Here is a 20,973-nt window from a genome sequence, read left to right on the forward strand (position 1 = left end):
GGGTCTTTTTTTTTTTTTTTTTTTTACGAGACCGGGTTTCTCTGCTTTGGAGGCTGTCAGTCTAGCCTGGCCTCGAACTCACAGAGATCTGCCTGCCTCTGCCTCCCGAGTACTGGGATTAAAGGCGTGCGCCACCAATGCCCGGCATAAGGGTGTTTTTAAAATGCCACCATTGAAATAGATTCCCCTCATTGCTGTTAGAGCAGTATAGTGTTGAGGATGGTGGTGTGCTGAATGAAAGTTTTTCAGTTATTTTCCAAACTCTCTGGGATGGTCACTAAAGCTTGGCTCATCCTGACTTTGAAGTGTCTTCTTGAGATGTCTTTGTATTATTATATTCTGAGTCCTAAAGTGTTTTTCCCCATTGTCTTTGCAGTTGGATCAGACTTGATATGACCTGTACAAGATCTTTGCTGATTGCATCTATAGTTGGGTCCAAAATAATATTCCAGTACATGATCCTCTGCTTGGCTGGAACATAATTGGGCTAAGGTCTACCCTGGAATCTCAATCTTCAGGAAATTCCTGTATGTTGGAAGATTAATATCGTGGAAAGTCCTGGGAAAGTTGTGAGTGGAGTGAAGTTTGCTGATAAAGCTGGCTTTAGTAAGGCCTAGCTATTTTCAGAGATTGGAATGCCATGCCATTACTGTGAATATCTGAAATCATTTACTGCTATGTGCTTTTCAAAAGGAAACAGATGCAGGAAAAAGATCTAGCTGGCTTGCTTGAAGTTTACTGTTAATTCCAGACTTCATTAGAAAAGCTGCAGGTCTAGAAACAGGCCATCAACCTCAGAAACTTTATGGAGTCATAACGAGTGAGGGCTCAAATGCTCATCTTTATCCTTGACACTGATGAAACCCTCTTCTGTGGGAGGTTGGGGATCAGCAAATCCAGAATTGTGGGTGAGGGAACTGGTTTCCAGTGAAGATGAATTGGATACCTGTAGAACATGAAAAGGTAGGGGTTTTGTTTTTAAAACAAAAATTAGTTATGTTTCTGCTACACTGTTTATTTAATGGGTAAATTTTAAGGAGCAAATGGGTTAATTATAGTCATTGATGCATACTAGCTAATTAACAGAAGTTCATCAGTCATGCTTCCTAGCTGCAGTAGACTCTTACCAGTGGTGGGTACTGGTATTCATGGGCACTTGCTGGATTGATCTCTGTCAGTGTATGGACATCTGCATCTCTTGCATTCACAAGCCTCAGAAAGAGCTCACCTTGACCTGGCTGGGAGAAGGCAAGTGGTAATGAATCTTGGAGTAGGCTCAGTCCCTACCCTCTGCACTCACCTGGGGAATCTCATTCAGCTGGCTAAATCTGAGGTTTGCCTTAGGAAGGGACCGAAATGGGAGACGCCATCGACCACTAAGCATCTGCTTATCTTGGTCAAATAGCAATAGTGAAGCCCAAGCCTTAGGCTGTGGTGCCCATGTAACTCCCTGCCATGCCTGTAGTTCACAGATCAAAGATACCAGTGGTGATGGAGGCAACCTGTAGAAGCAGCAAAGCCATGTTGTAAGACCTTCCTAGGGATTTTATAGGACTCGGCCCTCTTAAACAATGAGATGAAGCCTTCATGACTGACACCTACTGCTGACCTGGGTACAGGCTGCCTGCTTGCAAGGATGGCACAGTTGCCCATAGGTCCAGCAGGTGAAGGTGGTGGTAGGCAAAGGGCTGGAGGCAATGCTGTGGTCCCTCCTGTATCGTGTCCATCCCGGGCCAAGCTTGTCATTAGCTGCACCCAAATCCACGAAGCCTCAAGGCCCCACAGGAAGTCATAGAAAATGACAAGGCCAGCCCTGAAGAATAGGAGTCTAAGAACACAGAACACCATATCCCTGTCCCCAGTCTGTACTCAACCCTGGATAGCTTTTGTTCTTAAACGTCAGTCGTGGCTGAGTTAAAGAGACTGAAGGAGGGAGCAGGCCTCACCCAGGATCATAGGGTGCAGGGCCCAGAACATCAGGTGCTGGTAGGATGTGTCGATCCAGTCCTAAATTCCTTGTCATGGTTACATTAAGTACCTGCTGTGGACAAGAATTCAACCATACAGAACTGCAAATTGCCTATGCTTCCCAAAATGCATGTCAGGATTGCCAGCCATCAACCCAGTCTCTGCCAACTTCCTCACAGATGTTGCAGTGCCATGGGAGTTGTGGACATTTGTGGGGCTGGCAAGTGGTGGCATTGCAGGTGCAGCTGGTGGGAGGAGGGGGTTATCACCCCTTCTGCTCAGGTGTGGCCAGAGGTCACGTAGGAGGTGGTGCTCCCTGGGTCCTAGAAACACAGTTGGCTTGAGCTGGAGGAAGTCTTAAACTGAAACAAGAAATCAGAAGACTACAGGGTCATCTACCGAAGACACAAGGATAGGTGCATAGACACAAACGAATGACACAGACATGGGCCTCATTCTCCAGGAATGGTCCCTTCACCCCCTCTCCTGGGTTGGGTTCCCTGGAATGGTGAGGGAGGGGTTGGGTTTTCACTGACCCCAAGGCGCCAGACTCAGGCCCTTCTGCAAGGCCTGGATTTCTGCTTCCAGGATCCGGTTTTCAGCTTCTACCACTAAAAGTTCCTCAGAGGTGGCACTTGCTTTATCTGAGAAGAATTTAAGAGACGTGCCATTCCTTGCTTTATGTAGTTCTCCAACATTAAGGTTTTCTGCACAAGCCAGAATTCTTCAGCTGACAATGGGTTTTCTACCTAGAGCTCAGGCGGCTCCCATGCTAGTGGTGCCTTCCTTCCTCACACCCTTTTCTCCTCCCAAGTCTAGGAACTTAGTGTGGAAAGGCCCTCTAGGCTGGCCCCTTCTGTTCACCCTTGCGGTTCTGCGAACGCCGCAACTCCAGGGCTGAAGCCTCCACTTGCAGCTGCCATATTTTGTCCAGAAGTCCAGGGTCCCGGCCTCCACCGCGCACGTAGGCCTCACGTAGGGCCCTAGCAAGTAGGCAGCATAAAGCAGTCTCCCCAGACTGAACAGCCTCCCACTCCTATCACCCCCGTGCCAGCCCGGGACCTCACTGGATCTCTGCGGGAAGCGTTCCTGGCTTGACCGGTAGCGATGTGGAACAGGAGTCTAGCTCCTTAAAATAATCCTGTGGGATCCTGGCGCGGAAAGATGATGTCACTGACCCGCGCCGGAGACTCAGCCCCGCCCACAGTCGGGCAAGGCTGGGCTGGAGCCTCACCTCGGCTGTGACTGGATCGCCAAGAGGCGAGCACCCAGTGATTGCAGAGCAGCCCGCGTCCGGACGGCCTCGGCCCTGAGTTCTCCGAGCTCGCGCTCGAGCCCGAATGGCGCGGATAATCCTCCCCTGAGTCCCGCTACGCCAAGGAGGCGCCGTTTTAGTTCTGAGAGAGACAGGGGCCGAGTCAGGGTGAGTCCTAGCACAACGGTTAGGCCCAGCGGCAGTGCCTGCCCCTCTCACCCTGGCCGCGGCGCTCTAGGGCCCGGCTTTGGGCTTCTGTCTCCTCCAGGCGCTTGGCGCGGGTTCCCTGCAACGCCCGCAGCCTTTCGCTAGGGCTTCCAGCAGTCTGGGAGGTGGGACCCTCAGTCGCCCAGAGACGCATTTCCTGTGGGGACAGTCTCAGCAACTGCACCTGCTATTTTTGAACTGGTGATCTACCGCAACTAGTATCTACAGATAACGAAGTTTGTAGCTATGTTGGGTGTGTACCTCCTCTGTCAACCTTTTTAGAGCAAGTTTGCTGGCCTCTTGCTCTGAACGGCTCTGTTCTTGTCCTGCAATCTGGGGGCAGAGAGAAGACTCCTGAGAATCTTGCTTGCTGGGAAACCTAGCCAAAGCCATAGGTGACTCTTACCGTGGTGCCCCTTTGGTCCATGGCTACTGAAGGCTGCGTCCCACGTGTGACCTCCGCAGTCAGACGGCCAATGCAGAATCGCTGTGTGTGGATGGCTAACAAAGCCCAGGAGCTGAAAACCATATCACAGGACTTACAGGGCAGAGATCCTGAATCCCCAGAGTAATTGGCCATGGGATCTGTTACTGAAACTAGCGGGAGTCAGTCCCACAGAGATGGCAAAGGAGAAGCGAAAGAGGAGAAAAGGCCAACTCTGTTACATCTCCAAGATCTTCAAATTTATGTTTGTGTTTGCGGAGGTGCTCTAGCTCCCTTGACAGCAAGTTACAGGCCTAGGCAGGTCTTGTCACCTTTGGGAGGAGCCCCAGTAAATGAAGTTCACACAGCCGGTTCCACCCACTGCTTAAGTTTGGACAAGTGGGTGGCGCTTTGATTTCCTTGGCTATAGAAAAGACAGCCTCTTTGCTTAGCTGGGCCTTTTATTAGTTTGGTCATTTCCTAGCCTCTGTCAGGCAAGTGCTGTCTCTATCGCTGCTGTTCTCTGAAGTGGATAGAATTCAAGTTAGTGCTATTCTCCACTACAGGGAACTCTTGAAGTTGTATTGTGCCTGGAAGCCATCTTTCCCACACAAGGTAAAGCTCATAGAACAGTATGCCTCTAAACAAACCCCTTTACAGAATTAACCCACCAAATGTAGTTGTCTCTGTACCTCCCATTCTGGGACTCCGGTTTTTCCAGCTGTAGACAGAGAAGAAATGAAAACCAGGGGATGGGTTGGGGAGTGTATATGAGATAAAGGAATCAAAGATTGGTCAAATTATCTTGAACCCAACAGAAATCTATGCATCAGGATGAAAAGTAGAAATTTTCAAAGCACTCCTTTCCTAAACAAGACAGGACCTTAAGGTGTTTGCCCCAAACACCCCAAGTATGAGGGACAACTTACGAAGTGTCTTAATGTATGTACTCGATTCAGCTTAATTCCAACAGGGAAAAGGAACATAACTTGAGAAACGTTTTTAAAAACAAACTAGTAAGTGGTTAATCTCTATCCATTTCTCAACCCCAAGTTTGATTTTTTTTTCCAACAACATTCTTAATTCATTGATTTAAAGGTACTTTGTTGTTGTGTGTATGGATATTTTGCCTGCACACTACATGTGTGCAGATCATGAGGAGTCTAGAAGCTGGAAACCCTGGGACTATAGTTAAGTTATGGCTGCTATTTGCATTCAAACCCTGGAACACTGAAAGAGCAGCCAGTGAATACTCCACTGGGCCTTTCTCCAAATCCAGCATGTATTTTGTTCGTTTTTTGGTTTTATGAGACAGGGTTTCTCTGTATTGTTTTGGAGGCTGTCGGTCCAGCCTGGCCTCGAACTCAGAGATCTGCCTGCCTCTGCCTCCCGAGTGCTGGGATTAAAGGCGTCGGCCACCACTGCCCGGCTATCATTTATTTTTTTTAATGTTTACATCAGGACTCAGAAATGAGCATTATGCTGAAGCTGCCAAGTTATCCTTTTTAGGTTGATGTTTTCTGGTTCTAGGTATAAGATCCAGGGCCTTGGGCATGCAATGCAAGTGTTCTGCCAATGAGCTACATCCCTACCTGCAAGTTTCCTTAACACATCTTAAAACTCTAACATTTAGTTTGTGCATATATGTACATGCCAATAAGCATATGCATGACAAAACATGTGAAGGTCAAAGGGACAGTTTGAGGGAGTCAACTGTCTACTTCCATCATGTGGGTGCCAGGAATCTCACTCATTGAGCCATCTTAGTGGCTCCAAAATAAACATGGGTATGAAACCAAAACCGTGATCTCTGCAAGAACAGCAGGGTTCTCATAAACACTAAGACCTCTTTACTCATTTTGTGTGTATGTGTGCACAGGTGTGCATGCCATGTGCACATATACAACTCTATTCTTTTCCTGTCCCCCAAGCAGCTCCCAAATAATCAGATGATTAATTACAAATGATTTGCCAATAACTCAGGGTTGTTACTAGCTAACTCTTACATTTGAAACAACCCATAATTCTTATTTATGCTTTGCCCATGTGGCTTCATACCTTTCCCACCTAGCCTTATTCTGCTCAGCTATTAGCAAGTCAGCTTGTTTATTAACCCAGTTGGAGTCACAAATCTTTAGTGTACTAACTCAGAGAACACGTTGTGGGAGTAAGTTGTACCACCTCATGGTCACAGGGATTGAATGCTAGTTGTCAGACTTAGTGGGAAAGTACCTTAATCCATTTTACTAGCCCAGTCAACAATTCTCACTGCTCCATCTCAACCGTCATCTTTGTGATTTGCAAATGGCTCACTCATTTATGCTGTACTATAAGAAGCACAGGCTGTCACATACTCTTCTGCAGTCTACCTCTTGGTCTTTCCACTGGCCAGCCCTGGTTCATTCATTCCCCACTGTGTCCTTTTTTTTTTTTTCTCTCCTTGAGACAGGCTCTCTGTATTGCTTTGGAGCCTGCCCAGAAACTTGCTTTGTGGAACAGGCTGGCTCTGAACTCAGAGAGCCACCTGCCTCTACCTCCCGAGTGCTGGGATAAAGGAGTGAGCCACCAACACCCGGCTGTATCTAGTTCTTGTTAAGTAGTAAAACCAAGTGAGGCCTCCTTTAAAAGTCATAAAATCCCCAAACACATGCATATTGGTAAATCCTGGGCACTAAAAAAAATTCTTTCAGGAAAGGAAAGGTAGTTTATTTTGAATAATTTATTGCACAGGTTCTTCTGCATCAGGGGTTTTTGCTGAAAAGGAATTCAGGTGGGGCTGAATTCAGTTTTCTCCCAGAATTCTAAAAATATTTCCCCTAAAAAAAAGAATTTACTCTCTAATTTTAAAGAAAATATATTTCTTACACAAGACAATCCAAACTGATGCAAAATATTTATTCCACGTTAGTTATTTTATGCAGTAGTTTTCCCCCTCAACAGACTTGTGATAACCACATCTTTTAAATCTGTAAATAATGTTATCAAAATAATCTTAATCTTTGAAATCTCACAAAAATTCATATTTTACAATCCACCCTGAATATCAAGGCTGCAAGAATAACATTTCCTATATCCAAATATTTTACAGCTGTACCCAGAAAGAAAAAAACAACAACAAAAAAATAAAACAAAAAACAACCACATATGCTTGGTTAAGGGCTAAGTTACCCGAGCAGCCAAAAATAAAATAAAATATCCAAATTATTAGCATTAATTTAATACAATTATAACTTCAATAGTCACTTTGTCATTGACAATGATTGCTTGAGCACAGGGGTGAGTGTCCAAGGGCTGGTAGTAGAAGCTGCTGAGCAGAGCAGTGTCTCCCCCTGCATCTCTGCACTGCCAGCTCCCACCTGTGCACGGCCCCACAGGTACTATGTATGTGCTTTAAAATTCCACCACACATATCTCTCTATTAAGCAGATAACAGGGAACAACAACAAAAGCTAAGCAAGACAATTGCTCTCTCTTTGGGATATGATTATTTCCCTTGTGCATGAAGTATTCAACAACGTAAGAAAGGAAAAGAACACTTTTTATATTCTCTAAACACAAAGCTGAGCTGAGTGGGGCAGGTCAACTGTGAGCACTTTTACTTCTACTTCCAGGCGTCGTCGTCTGACGTCTCACTACTGCTTGTTTCTGTGTCGGAGTCCTCACACTCTACATTGATAGTGCTTCTCCAAGGGGAGAACAGGCTAGAACCGCGGCTCAGCTGGAAGCCATTCCTTCCAAACCCATTTCTTCGTAGCTATGGAGCATAGGAGAGAAAACAAAACCCTTCAATGACTATACTGGTCCATGAGGATTGAACTGCCAATAGAGGAGAAATCCCAAGAGATCTAACACCTCCTAAAGTGGTACTTCTCAAACTTCAGTAAGATGACCCTTTCAAGGAATTCATTTGTTTTATTTAGAAACAGGGTCTTAACTGTGTAGCCCTGGAACTCCCTATTTAGACCATGTTGGCCTTAAATTCAGAGATGTGCCTGCCTCTGCCTCAAGTGCTGGGCTGAACTTGTGAAGACATATGCTACAATACCTGGATCATCTAAGCAGAAAAAAAAAAAAAAAAAAAAAAAAAGCTCAGTCTAAGTATGTCTAGTTTGGGATTTTAGAGTCCCCACTTTTTATGTCAGCCTGTACATTGCCCTATGATGAGACTTCCCAGGTGCCATTTATGCTTTTTCTATTATCATTTATTACTGTTTTTTTTTTTTTGAGACAGATTTGCTTGTGTAACCACCCTGGTTGTCCTGGAACTCTCTCTGTAGACAAGGCTGGCCTCAAATCAGAGATCAACCTGTTTCTGCCACTCAAGTGCTGGGATTAAAGGCATTTGCCAACACTGCCCAGCCAAGATTTTTTTGGTTTTTTACGAGACAGGGTTTCTCTGTAATGTTTTGGAGGCTATCGGTCCAGCCCAGCCTCGAACTCACAGAGATCCGCCTGCCTCTGCCTCCCGAGTGCTGGGATTAAAGGCGTGCGCCACCACCGCCCGACAAGATTTTTATTATTTTTTTTATTTTTTATTTTTTTGGTTTTGCGAGACAGGGTTTCTCTGTATTGTTTTGGAGGCTGTCCTGGAACTAGCTCTTGTAGACCAGGTTGGCCTCGAACTCACAGAGATCCACCTGCCTCTGCCTCCCAAGTGCTGGGATTAAAGGCATGCGCCAAGCCCGGCAAGATTTTTATTTTTAATCATCTGTGTTGTGTCTATGGAAGCCGGAGACCTCAAACCCTATTGTGCTGGAGTTACATGTAGTTCTGAGTCAATATTGCTGCTAAGAATCAAACTCCAATCCTAGGCAGGAGCTGGGTGCCCTCTTAACCACTGGGGGATCTCTCTGCAGTCCATTATCTATGCTGCAGATGGATGGCTACAGACAGTGAGAGAGGCCTTTAGAAATTTCATTTCTTTTGTTCATTTTTGTATTGTAAACCTAGGATCTGATAGTGTTTTACTCAGTAAGAATCCAAGCTCTGGTCATAGTCCCAGAAAGATAGGATCATTTTTCCTAAGGATTCAGGAGCACAGCATGTGGTTCTGCTAAGGGGTTAGAGCTGTAAGCATGGGGCCTGTTACTTACTTTGCAAATCTGCTCATGGGCCTGGCTTATATCATCTGTGATTCCTACTGTATAGGCAGCCTGACACCCATCATTCTATTTCTACAGTAATTTAAGTCTTTCTCTCAACTTTAGGGTTTCCTGGTCAGTTACAGAAGCACATGACTATAATCTAAGCAATTATAAGGCAGAAGCACAGGCAAGAGGGCTGCTGCAGATTCAAAGTAGCCTGCCTGGTTTACAAAATAATGTTCCAAACTACCAGGACTATTTCCTGTGTGTGTGTGTGCGTGTGCGTGTGTTTTGAAACAGGGTCTCTCTGTGTAGCCTTGGCCCTGGAACTCACCCTATATATCAGGCTGGCCTCCAACTCACAGAGATCCACCTGCTTCTGCCTCCTAAGCGCTGGGATTAAAGATGTGCGCCATCACCACCCAGCTCTTTTTGTTGTAATAATTTATTATTATTTTATGTTCATTGGTGTTTTGCCTGCCTGTATGTCTGTAAGAGGATGTTAGAAGTTGTAGAACTGGAGTTAACTCCAGTTGTGAGCTGTCGTGTAGTTCTGGTAATTGAACCAGAGTTCTCTGCAAAAGCAGTCAGTGCTCTTAACTACTCAGTCCATGTCCCCATCTCTCCAGTCCCTGTGTTCCTCTCTCCCTCTCCCCCCTAACCCCCCCTTTCTGAGAAAGGGTTTCCCTGTGTAGGTAGCCCTGGCTGTCCTGGAACTGGATGTAGACCAGGCTGGGATTAAAGTCGTGCAAAACCACCACACTTGGTGAGAGCCTGTCTAAAGACAGGGCTCAGGGCTGAGTGCATACCTGCTCTGTTCTCATATGGAACTCCTTGAGCTCATCCTCTGTGAGTGGAAGGCAATTCTCATCATTTTCAGGATATTCCTGCCATCCCATTGCTTTTAACAACCTGGAGGATGCAAAAACATGATGCCAGTAAGCTTGACTACACAGGTTACTAGCACCCATGGGAAATGCCTGTCCAAGGCCAATGGATGGATGTTATAGAAGAATTTTGTTTTCTCCCTAGTTGGTCAAGTTTCTCAGGTGCTCATAATTAGACAGAGGCTCTTCATGGTTAAAGGGAGAATGATACCTTAAAAGAGTAGAAACAAAAAATAAGATGGCACAAAAAACAAAATAAAAAACCAAAAACCTCCTATAAGGAACCTTTTCATAGATCCAAACAGGAGGAGGAAGAAATTACTCTTTGTTCCTTGTGAACAAATTAGCATATCTCTGTGCTCTATAGCTCTTTCAACTTCATGACTTTGTAGATAGATCTCTCACACAACCTCGATAACCTGAAGTTCCTTTGGCCCAGTGGCTCTTAACCTGTGGGGCACAACTCTTTTGGGGGGGGGGTCAAAATATTTACATTATGATTCATAAAATGTAGATTAATGTTATGGTTGGGGTCACCACAACACGAGGAACTGGTATTAAAAGGTCACAGCATTAGGAAGGCTGAGGACCACAAACTTCCTGTGAGGAAGGTATGCCCATACTTGGCAGGTGTCATGTGCTATGTGGTTGTAGAAAGTAGATTACTTTATATACAAGGTCTTCAGTTCAAACAGTCAGTTCCACTAAAATGGAGGTGGCCCAAATCTTTAATCTCAGCACCTGGGAGGCAGAGGCAGGCAGATCTCTGAGTTCGAGGCCAACCTGTTCTACAGAACATGTTCCAGGATAGGCTCCAAAGCTATACAGACAAACCCTGTCTGAACAAAAAACAAAAACCGAAACCAAACCAGTTGGTTCCACATACAGGCTTCGCAAGACCCCTTTAAAGAGATTTTATAGTAATTGCTCAGTTGGGCCAACAACATATCTGTGAAAATCTTGTCTTTCCCATGACTATTCCTAAATCCAAGACTGAAATTAAACTTCACAAAAAATGGGGTTATTGTGAAACAGGGGACCAAATTCCAGAGAATGCCCAGTGGGCAATAGGGTAACTGGGGTACCAAAAGTAAGTCAGATTTCATGGTCACAAGTTTTAAATATGTTTAAGGGTCTCATATACCATACATCTTATCCTCACCTGTGCTCTGCTTCCAGAGAGTGGGACAGGACCTCCCCTTCTTCCACAATGGGTAGAGAAAGACCGTTCTGAAGACAACCTTGTTCTCCATTTTCCTTTGGTTCGGGTATGTGGCTGCCCTCCAACTTGCAAAAGAAGGATAGACAGACTTAGTTCAATGACAGTTTCTAGCAAGATAAGCAACTAGCAAAACTGAGGAGTTAGAATAGTGTTTCCCAGCCGGGTGTTGGTGGCGCACGCCTTTAATCCCAGCACTTGGGAGGCAGAGGCAGGTGGATCTCTGTGAATTCGAGGCCAGCCTGGTCTACAGAGAGAGTTCCAGGACAGCCCCCAAAACAATACAGAGAAACCCTGTCTCAAAAACAAAAACAAAACAAAAACAAAACAAACAAAAAAAAAGAATAGTGTTTCCCAGACCACATCTCACCCTTAACCTACAAAGGTTTTTCCCACTTAAAAACTGATACCTGCTGTGCCAATAAACTAACAGGAGAGTCAAAAGATCCAGCACTGAAATGTTGGAGTGGGGTGGAACGGGCATTAACACACAATCACTAATCTAAATTTGTAGTGTATTCAGCAACTGAAGACAAGCAGAACAGAGCACAGGTTTTAAGCATGGCTGTGACTATTAGACAAAGCAACAAATGAGCAACCCACAAAAACCTTAACTAGACTTCATTAAAAACAAGTTTTGCTCTGTTAAAGACACTGATTAGAGAAAGATACAGCATAACAGCACATGCCAGTAATCCTAGTATTGAGAAGGCAGAGCCACCAAAATAAAAAATTCAAAGCCAGTATGGGTTATACAGCAAGACACAGCATCCCTTCCCACAAAGACAGGAAGCTAGATTGGGAGAAAATATGTGTAAAAGTTTTATCTAGTAAGGAAGTATTCTCTATGACATATGAAGAACACTTAAAATTTGACATTAATTTAACAATTTAATTAAGAGGAAGGGCTGGGAGGGGTGGTGTACATTTGTAATTCCAACACTTGGGACACAATGCCTCAACCCTCTGAGACATCTCACCAGCGCTCATGACTAATTTTGAATAAAAACTTGAGATGGCAATACATGTACCTCAAAATATAAAATCTAGACATGGTAATCCTACTTTAATTCTTAGCAGCGTACAATTATTCTTAAATTCTACATGTTAATATAAAATGCTTGATATTCAAATGTTCCTTCTAATAAAACCATACATAAAAGTATCAAGGCCAGGCTGGTATGTGCCTGGGATCCCAGCGCTCAGGAGGCAGCAGCAGGTTGACTCTGAGTTAAGAGACCAGTTTGGTTTACAGAGTAAGATCCAGGACAGTCAGGGCTAGCTACAACAGAGAAACTTTGTTTTGGGAAAAAATAAAATAAATAAATAAATAAATAAAAACCACCAAACCGGGCTGGAGAAAGAAAGGGCTCAGTGGTTTAAGAGCACTGACTTCTCTCCCAGAGAACCTTGGTTCAAATCCCAGCACCCACAACTGTCTCTAACTTCAAAACCTGACATTCTCACACAGACATACATGAGGACAAAACACTGATGCATATAAAATAATAAAAAGAAATAAAAAAGAAAAGACCAAACCATAACAAAACAAGAAACAAACAAAACCCCCACATACAACAACAAGAACAAAAACACATAGTACACCAGAACTCCACACTCTTACCCCCTCTAGCTTGTCACAGTCTCTGCTTTCTGAGCAGTCTCCATTCCGTTCATCCTTCAGAGTCTTCAGGAATTCACTCTTCCTGTCCGTGGTTCGGCGGGTCAATTTGGTCAGGCGAGAGGAGCTGATCTCAATTGGAGGGGTAGTACTGGAGGGACTCTGGGCAAACACCACAAATAGATTGCTCCTAACAGTAAATGGCAGAAACTAGGAATCTCTATGAGTTACTTTCTATACCTTGTTGATTTCTGTCTTTTGCTTGGGGGGAAAAAAAAAAAAAAAAACAGGGCTGGAGACAAGCTCAGTAATTAAGAACACAAGCTTTTCTTCTTAAGGACCCTGGATCAATTCCCAGAACCTATGGGTCAGGCAGCTCATAACATTCTGTAATTCTAGGGATTTGAGACACACATACAGACAAAACACCCATATACATAAAACAACAAAAACTCCCCATAAATCAGTTCATTTAAAAACATTAATTTTGTAGGACTTTTATAACACAGACCTGTTTTATATCATACACCTATTTTAATCCTTTCACAGAAACCAGGGGAGGGCCAATCTATTTATTGGAAGTTACTGTCAGATGAGTGTAGTCTGGTATTTGTTGTAACCACACTTCACATTGCATACCTTATTACAAACAGATGGGAAAGTCTAAGGGTTCTTTGTATGTACAAAGATCCCACCGTATATCAGAGGCTGGCCAGGAACTTAGGATGACGTTCTTGTCTCAGGCTGTATTGTGACTTAGGCATTTACACTGCTCAGAAAGAACAACTCATCCAAATTATTCCTTCACAATTTTTAAGAAATAGGTCAGGGGTTGGAGAGATGGCTCAGCAGTTAAGAGCACTGCTTGCACTGGGCGGTGGTGGCACAGGCCTTTAATCCCAGCACTCAGGAGGCAGAGGCAGGCGGATCTCTGTGAGTTCGAGACCAGCCTGTACAGAGCTAGTTCCAGGACAGCCTCCAAAGCCACAGAGAAACCCTGTCTCCAAAAAACCAAAAAAAAAAAAAAAAAAAAAAAAAAAGCAAAAGCAAAAAAAGGCAAAAGCACGGCTTGCTCTTCCAAAGGCCCTGAATTTAATTTCCAGCAACCACATGGTGGCTCACAACCATCTATAGTGAAATCTGGTACCCTTTTCTGGGACGCAGACATACATGCAAGCAGAATACTGTGTACATAATAAATAATTAAAAAAGAAAAAAATAGGTCGGTCACTGCAGATCCAAGGGATGTGATCTTATATAAATATCCAGGTAAAACACTCATACACTGAAAATAAATAAATCTTTATACAAGAGAAAGAAAGAAACTCCAACTTTTGTGCTGGGTATGTGATTCAGTGGGTACAGTGCTCATCTTGAATTAACAAAGTCCTGGGTTTGTTTCCCAGCACTGCACAAAATTGGGCATACTAGTGTATGTATATAATATTAGTACTTATAAGTTGGAGGCATCAGGTGTTGAAGGTGACCTTCAAAGTCAGCATGGGCTACACAAAATCCTGTCTTTTTAAAAAAAAAAGAAAAAGAAAAAGGAGTGTCTGGAGAAATGGCTCAGTACTCTTCCAGAGGACCTGGGTTCAATTCGCAGCACCCACATGGCAGCTCATAACTGCCTATAAATTCAGTTCCAGGGGGCCTGACACCCATGGCAAAACAGTGAACACAAAATACATAAGAGAAAAAAAAAGGCACTATTCGAAATTATCCTTACTCACCTCTTTGGGAGAGTTTAGAACTACCCCAGCAGCTAGTACCACTGGTTTAGTAACAGAAATTGGACTGGTAAAAGCAGACTCCCGGTTAGAGGAAAGGGATCCTGATTTGTGTTCCATTCTGTTAGCTTTCCAAGCATTGGGCTATATGGGAATAAAGAACAATCAGCAAAAAGTAACACACAGACAGGCACTTAGATGGCAAAATCAAAAGAAAGTGTGATACTTGTGTGGAAATATAAATTCCAAGAGCTTACCCATCAATATATGCAAAACCTTTCTGAGCTTAGGCAGATGGGTAACAGAAAAGCCACAAGCCCTGGTGTGGGTAGGGCTTTCTCTATCATAATAGTTCTCAAAGCATTTAATTGCAACCCTAATCTCTGTAATTGTGTGAAGAGACCCAGCATTATGCAATGATGGAGATGGAAGGACTACTCAGATGTTTGTATGTATATAATACACAGGAGTCACAGAAGACCTCAACAGGAATTTCTTCCTAGCTAAGAGAAAAAAGAGCAATAAAGTAGAATATACTTATGGGCCAGCCACAGTGGTGTACACCTTTAATCCCAGCACTCAAGAGGCAGAGGTAGGTGGATATGTGTGAATTCAAGGCCAACCTGGTCTACAAAACAAGTTCCAGGACAGCCAGAACTACATGGAGAAACCTAGTCTCGAAAAACCAAAAAAAAAAAAGAAGAGTAAAAGGGAAGTGGCAGCTAAGGTATTCAGCATGATTGATCAGACAGATGTTAATGTTATTAACAAAAACAACAAAGAACGACCTTACAAACAAAGCTAGTGAATTGGCACTGGCAGAGTCTGGCAATGAGAATATAATTCTACACTGTACAGGCACTGAATATCTAATGAACACTTTGTCAGAAAATACAAATATATTCAATAGCATGGGACTTATCAAATCTGTTTTTCAAAATTCCTATTGTGACTGCAACTCATACCTTAGAGGGAGGTGGTGCAGGCTTAGGAACCAAGTTCTTATAGACACTTGGGACCATAGTTGACACTTTGTTCCCATTTGCATGGTGGGATCCTGATGAGGTGAATGCAGCAGAGAAGGCAGCAACAGGATCCTCTTTGGAAACCTTTTTGATGACTAGCATCTTTGAGGGTTGCTTGGCACTAGGTGGATTTTCTGTGAAATATAAGAGTGGAGACACAGTTTAAACAATAGTTTTACCTTCAACATAGGACAAACATTACCTTGTGTTCATTTAACAAAAACCCTGAAGAATGACACAATGGGTAGGGAGGTAGTTCAGTTGGTGAAGTGTTTACCATGCAAGCATAAGTATATGAGCTAATCTCCAGAACCTGAGTTTAAAAAACAAAAGAAAACAGGGTACATATACTTGTAACCTCAGCATTGGGCAGATAGGTGAATCCCTGGGATTCTCTGGCCTGCCAACCTATCATACTAGGTCTACGAAACTGTTTAAAAAACAAGGTGGATGTCTTCTGAAGAACACCACCCAAGGATGACCAAATCTTGCCTTTGTGTATGAATGCATGTGCTCATGTGACTCAGGAAAAATATTAACACTTTTTAAAGTTCATTTTATTTTTAAACTAATGTGCATTAGTGTTTTGTCTGCACAATGCATGTGTGTCTAGTACCTATGGAGGCCAGAGGAGGATGTCAGATACTCGGAGTTAAATATGGTTGTGAGCTGCCATGTGGGTGCTGGGAATCAAACCCTGGTCCTCTAGAAGAGCAGCCAATACTCAAACCCTGAACCATATCTCCAGCCCCTTAATTTGTTTTTGGAGAAAAGGTCTCTTTGGCTAACCTGGAACTTCACTATGTAGCCCAGACTTGTCTTCGAACTCGAGAGATCCAGCTATCTCTGTTTTCCAAGTGCTGGGATTAAAGGCCTAGCCATTCCTTTTTTTTTTTTTAAATACCATTTGGTAACTGTACAGAAAAAAAAGGCAGCATATGAATCACTAAGTTTATAAACCAGTCTTGAAGCACAAAGATTTGCAGTCCTTAGAAGGGTTTAGCTTGTAAGACAAATAGGGTGATTGTTCAGGCACAACCAAGTAAGAATATACGTTAGTCATGAATGGAGAAGCAGGTGGACCTCTTTGGGCCACACAGTGAGACAATGTCTCAAAAAACCACCACTACCAAACATTATGAGGCCCAGTGAGATGGCTCAGTGTATACGACTCTAGCAGAACTAAGTTCAGTTCCAGGGACCATATCACCTATTAACTCTAGTTCTAGGAGAATCTATCATCCTCATCTGGACTTCCCAGGCAACCTGAATACATATACAGACACACACAAAAACAGAAACATTTAAACTCCCAAACAATTCAAGCTAAAACCACCAGAAAACAAAAACCCAAGTCTCAATTAGGATTCAACAAGCTTTCAATGGTCTGTATTGTGTCTCCACCAAAACCATTATGCTTGGATGGTTTTATGGGGATAGACTATTCTCCTATGGATGCTTACTGGCGACTAACGTGTTAGTTACCCTAGGCAAAAAGATGAGAAACAAGAATTAAGAACAAAAACAAAAAAGGAAGAATTTTTATTTTTCTATTAAATAATAATTTCAGGGCTGGAGAGATGGCTCAGAGTTTAATAGCACTGGCTGTTCTTCCAGAGATCCTGAGTTCAATGCCTAGCAACCACATGGTGGCTGCTCACAACCATCTATAATAAGATCTGGTGTGCAGGCATACATAATACTGTATATACAATAAAGAAATAAAATCTTTAAAAAAAATTTCAAGCTATGCTTTTAAGATAGCAAAATGTACCTACCCCACACTCCAGAAGGGGTCCCAATAGGTCTGCATGGCTGATTCTGTTTGCCAGCTTCTGGATTCAAAGAAGGCTAGGGAACAAAAGGGGGATATGAATGGTTGATAGACACAGAAAACTCATCACTTTGGAATTTCTCACAAAGTAACTATCACCAAAGCTACCAAAAAATTTATAAACTATCAGCTCCAACTAATAGTATATTAAAAATGTAAATTATGTTGAAATCTGAAATCAGTAGCTATTTTATTGTAGCTTGAGTCTTATTTTGTCAGTTTCTTATGTGTTAGTTATGCTTAACTACAGAGCCACACTACTAGCCCCTGAACATGTTCTTAAATTATATTCTATCTATAGTTCTCAGATACTATCCCTATTTATGCAGTATCTCCAATTTCATCACATTAGTTTAACTGTTAAATTATGTATTTATGTGCCTATTAAGCACATTGATGGTTTGTTTTGTTTTCTTGAGACAGGATTTCTCTGTGTAGCCCTGGCTGTCCGGGAACCCACTCTGTGGATCAGTCTGGCCTTGAACTCAAGAGATCCACCTGCTTCTGCCTCCCAAGTGTTAGGATGTGCATCACCACGACCAGTTTTCATCTGTGTAAAATTTATTTTTATTATATGTATGTTTGTATGCCTGTGGAGGCCAGATGCCTCAGATCTTCCCGGAGTCAGACTATGGGAAGTTGTGCACAATTTGATGTAGGTGGTAGAAACTGAACTCAGGTCCCCTTAAATGCGGAGCCATCTCTCTCCATTCTTATTAGCTGAGTGTCTGTGTGTGCAGTTCAAGAGACAACTTAAGTCACTTCTCTTCTTTGGCATAGGTCCTAGGGATTGAACTCTGGTAGTCAAGTTTGGTAGCAGGCAACTTTATCAAGGGAGCCATGAATCTTTTTTTTTTTATTTTTTTTAAGATTTATTTATTAATTATGAATACAACATCCTGCCTCCATGTATGGCTGCACACCAGAAGAGGGCACCAGATCTCACTATAGATGGTTGTGAGCCACCATGTGGTTGCTGGGAATTGAACTCAGATCCTCTGGAAGAGCAGTCAGTGCTCTTAACCTCTGAGCCATCTCTCCAGCCCAAGGGAGCCATGAATATTTTAGGTAGAGGTCTAAGTAGCCTTTAATTCTTTTCCATGTAGAATGAAAAAAAAATACTTCATCTTATAATACCTTGTTCACAAATGTATTTCAAGACCACAAGCTAGGTACCTTGTTCACTAATAGAGGGCTTTGATTTGTTTTTATAGGAACATCCAAATTTAGACAAATTTATTGAAATTTTCAATTTAGTTAAGTTGGGCTCAACTTAGGTTTTTTGTGTTTCCATTTTATTTTAATGGGTATTTTGTCTGCATGTATGTCTGTGTACCACATGTATGCCTGGTCCCTCTGGAGGCCAGAAAAATGTGCTGGATCTCCTGGAACTGGAGTTACAGATGGTTATGAGCTTCCTGGTAATGCTGGGAACTGAACCAAGTCCTCTCAAGTAGCCACCAATGTGCTTACTCATGAAGCTACCTCTCTAGCCCAAACTTGAAGTAAAGATGGCTTAGATCCTCCTGCAGCAGGATCCTCTCTACCACTTTAGACTGTGTCTCTACATAGCAATGCCAGTATTTTACAGATACTTTCAGACATGTTTTTTTTTTATTTTCTCCTCAGAACTAGTTATACAGTATATCTTCACTTTAGGGACTATAAATAGTACACGCTGTAATCTCTATTAGTTCACACATACACACATCAAGCACCATATGCATGCTATAAAAGTACTCCTGCCTTTAACCTAATCACTCCAAGTTCTGGTTTCTATTAAGTAATCAGCTGCAATCGAGGAGAGTTTTCACATGACAATATGAACTCTATCACTGAGCCATAGCCACAGACACCGACTACACAGTGAATATCTATCTTTTGTTGATTGTCTTTCTGGTGCTTCTATGCCTCTTCTGAGGGTGATGAAAGGTGTGCACCACAACACCTGGCTTTACTTTCTTTAATGTCTACCTCTTACCTTTTATCTAAGCTTTTTCCTTTGTATATTATTTCTATCTGTGCACAGCTCACTCCAGAATATATTGCCAACAGTTGTCCTCAGTGAGGAGCTTTGTTCAAGAACAGAATACTGGTTGGTTTTATATGGATCAGGCAGGCCTCTAAATCAGAGATTAGCCTGTCTCTGCCTTTTAGTGCTGGGATCACAGACTTGTGACACCATGCCTGGTTTGTATATTCATCTCAAAAAAAAAAGTGCAAATTACTGAATAAAGATAACAGTGATTATATGCTAAAAAGATAATATACCGGGCATATTTATTTATTTAGATTTTACAAGATAGGGTTTCTCTGTTTTGGAGGCTGTCGGTCCAGCCTGGCCTTGAACTCACAGAGATCCGCCTGCCTCTGCCTCCCCAGTGCTGGGATTAAAGGCGTGCGCCACTACCGCCCAGCTGATAATATATCCTTTTAAGGGTGTTTGTGACTAGCCACGGTGGCTCAGTAGCTAAGGGTGCCTGTCATTAAGCCTAATGACTTAGTTCAATCCCAGGCCTCTATACAGTGAAAAGAACCAACTCTTGAAAGTTGTCCTCTGACCTCAAGACATGTATATGTATGGCATATGTGCATTCATACACACATAATAAAAATCAAATTAAACTATAATCTAAGCATCAAATGTCATTGACTACAGTTAACAGCCCCAAAATTTTATACTTTATTGTGCAAAATCCACAAAAAATTTTTTTAAAATAAAGGCATAATAGATATAAACAGAAATAAATTCAAATGGGCCCCAGGCTGAGATTTGTGGTACACACCTTTAATCCCAGAACTCTGAAGGCACAGGCAGGTAGAGCACTGAATTTGAAGGTCAGCCTGTTCTACAAAGTGCGACCCTAACACAAATAAACAGGGTCCTATATTTCTAAAAGACATTGTTTACTTTTAACTATGCAGTTAAAAGCTTCATACTTACAAAGTCTTCCTCTTCGAACTGCAATTTTTCTACTTTAACCTCTTTTTTTTCTTCCCGAATCTCTGTTGGTGGTTTTTCTTGAAAGGCACAGCCTTTCCGAGAGTGGAAGCTGCCATTCCAGTGTCGATGGTTTCCTGTGCTACCTCCACTTCGTTGGCTCATGCCATCATGACCTCGGGAAGAGCCATGCCAACCAGATAAATTCCCTGTGGTTCCAGCATATGCCCCCTTAGAGACTCCAGAGTCCACAGAATCATGACGGAATAGAGAGGGTTGGTGCCAAGAATCTAAAATAGCAAAGAAAAGTAAGGTAGTATTTGTCTGTTTCTTATAAATCTAGAAATGACTTGGTCAAATGCTTCCTGCTTTGCTTAAAGTTACTTTCAAAAGGCCTTCAGAAAACCATTAAGTCCACATAAACAGGGTAGTGGTGGCACAAACCTTTAATCCCAGCACTCAGGAGGCAGAGGCAGACAGATCTCTGTGAGTTTCAGGCCAGTCTTGGTCTACAGAGTGAATTTCAAGGTTACGAAGAGAAACCCTGTTTTGAAACAAACAAAGTCCACATAAAGAAACCATTAAATATACCTCTTCTTTGTGAGGCAATTCTCCCAGCCTCAAGGTATTGGAAATCCAGCTGAGGGTCCTGCTGTGTTAATGTACACATTACCACCGAGTAAATTCCCCATTCCTTCTCAATTAGTTCTTCATTGAAAAGATGATTCATGACAACATGTTAGGTGTAGAAACTCGGTAATGACTACTTCTAGATTAT

General features: G+C 42.8%; 2 protein-coding genes across 8 annotated transcripts in view; both read right to left on the bottom strand.

Moving 5' to 3' along the window:
• Positions 1-650: 650 nt before the first annotated feature.
• On the bottom strand, positions 651-4,775 carry Ccdc17 (coiled-coil domain containing 17). 5 transcript variants are annotated; one of them, XM_040756903.1, is made up of 13 exons: positions 3,837-4,175; positions 3,692-3,763; positions 3,443-3,587; positions 3,203-3,365; positions 3,036-3,119; positions 2,833-2,951; positions 2,505-2,675; positions 2,146-2,291; positions 1,947-2,038; positions 1,610-1,828; positions 1,301-1,502; positions 1,128-1,238; positions 651-946 (listed from the first exon to the last, which is right to left on the bottom strand). In XM_040756903.1, the coding sequence occupies exons 1-13, from the start codon at positions 4,008-4,010 to the stop codon at positions 812-814; spliced, it is 1,833 nt and encodes a 610-aa protein (XP_040612837.1). In that variant the 5' UTR covers positions 4,011-4,175; the 3' UTR covers positions 651-811. The 5 variants fall into 5 exon arrangements, 4 of the variants coding, with proteins under 4 accessions (XP_040612837.1, XP_040612838.1, XP_040612836.1 ...); XM_040756904.1 differs by having other exon boundaries at positions 1,610-1,813; positions 1,947-2,041; positions 3,837-4,174; XM_040756902.1 differs by having other exon boundaries at positions 1,947-2,041; positions 3,837-4,174.
• A 1,958-nt stretch (positions 4,776-6,733) lies between these two features.
• The window catches only part of Gpbp1l1 (GC-rich promoter binding protein 1 like 1), a 34,701-nt gene continuing 20,461 nt past the window's right edge, over positions 6,734-20,973 (bottom strand). For all 3 annotated transcript variants that reach the window (XM_040756907.1, XM_040756905.1, XM_040756906.1), the window contains exons 5-12: positions 20,199-20,485; positions 17,199-17,271; positions 15,361-15,554; positions 14,399-14,539; positions 12,669-12,827; positions 10,988-11,112; positions 9,748-9,850; positions 6,734-7,608 (exon numbers count right to left, since the gene is read on the bottom strand). In XM_040756907.1, the coding sequence (XP_040612841.1) occupies positions 7,456-7,608; positions 9,748-9,850; positions 10,988-11,112; positions 12,669-12,827; positions 14,399-14,539; positions 15,361-15,554; positions 17,199-17,271; positions 20,199-20,485 (1,235 nt within the window). In that variant the 3' untranslated portion in view covers positions 6,734-7,455. The remainder of the gene's footprint in view (positions 7,609-9,747; positions 9,851-10,987; positions 11,113-12,668; positions 12,828-14,398; positions 14,540-15,360; positions 15,555-17,198; positions 17,272-20,198; positions 20,486-20,973) is intronic.

The sequence above is a fragment of the Mesocricetus auratus genome, unplaced genomic scaffold, assembly GCF_017639785.1.
Source record: "Mesocricetus auratus isolate SY011 unplaced genomic scaffold, BCM_Maur_2.0 Super-Scaffold_100014, whole genome shotgun sequence".
Lineage (NCBI taxonomy): Eukaryota > Metazoa > Chordata > Mammalia > Rodentia > Cricetidae > Mesocricetus > Mesocricetus auratus.

Bases quoted from the DNA above. Each gene is read 5' to 3' on its own strand.
- Ccdc17 (XM_040756902.1), bottom strand. From the start codon at position 4,010: ATGGCCAATTACTCTGGGGATTCAGGATCTCTGCCCTGTAAGTCCTGT. The intron at 3,120-3,202 runs GTGAGGCTCCAG...TTTCCGCGCCAG, and splicing joins GCGATCCAGTCACAGCCGAG to GATCCCACAGGATTATTTTA. The intron at 1,503-1,609 runs GTCAGCAGTAGG...CTGCTTCTACAG, and splicing joins AGCAGGCAGCCTGTACCCAG to GTTGCCTCCATCACCACTGG.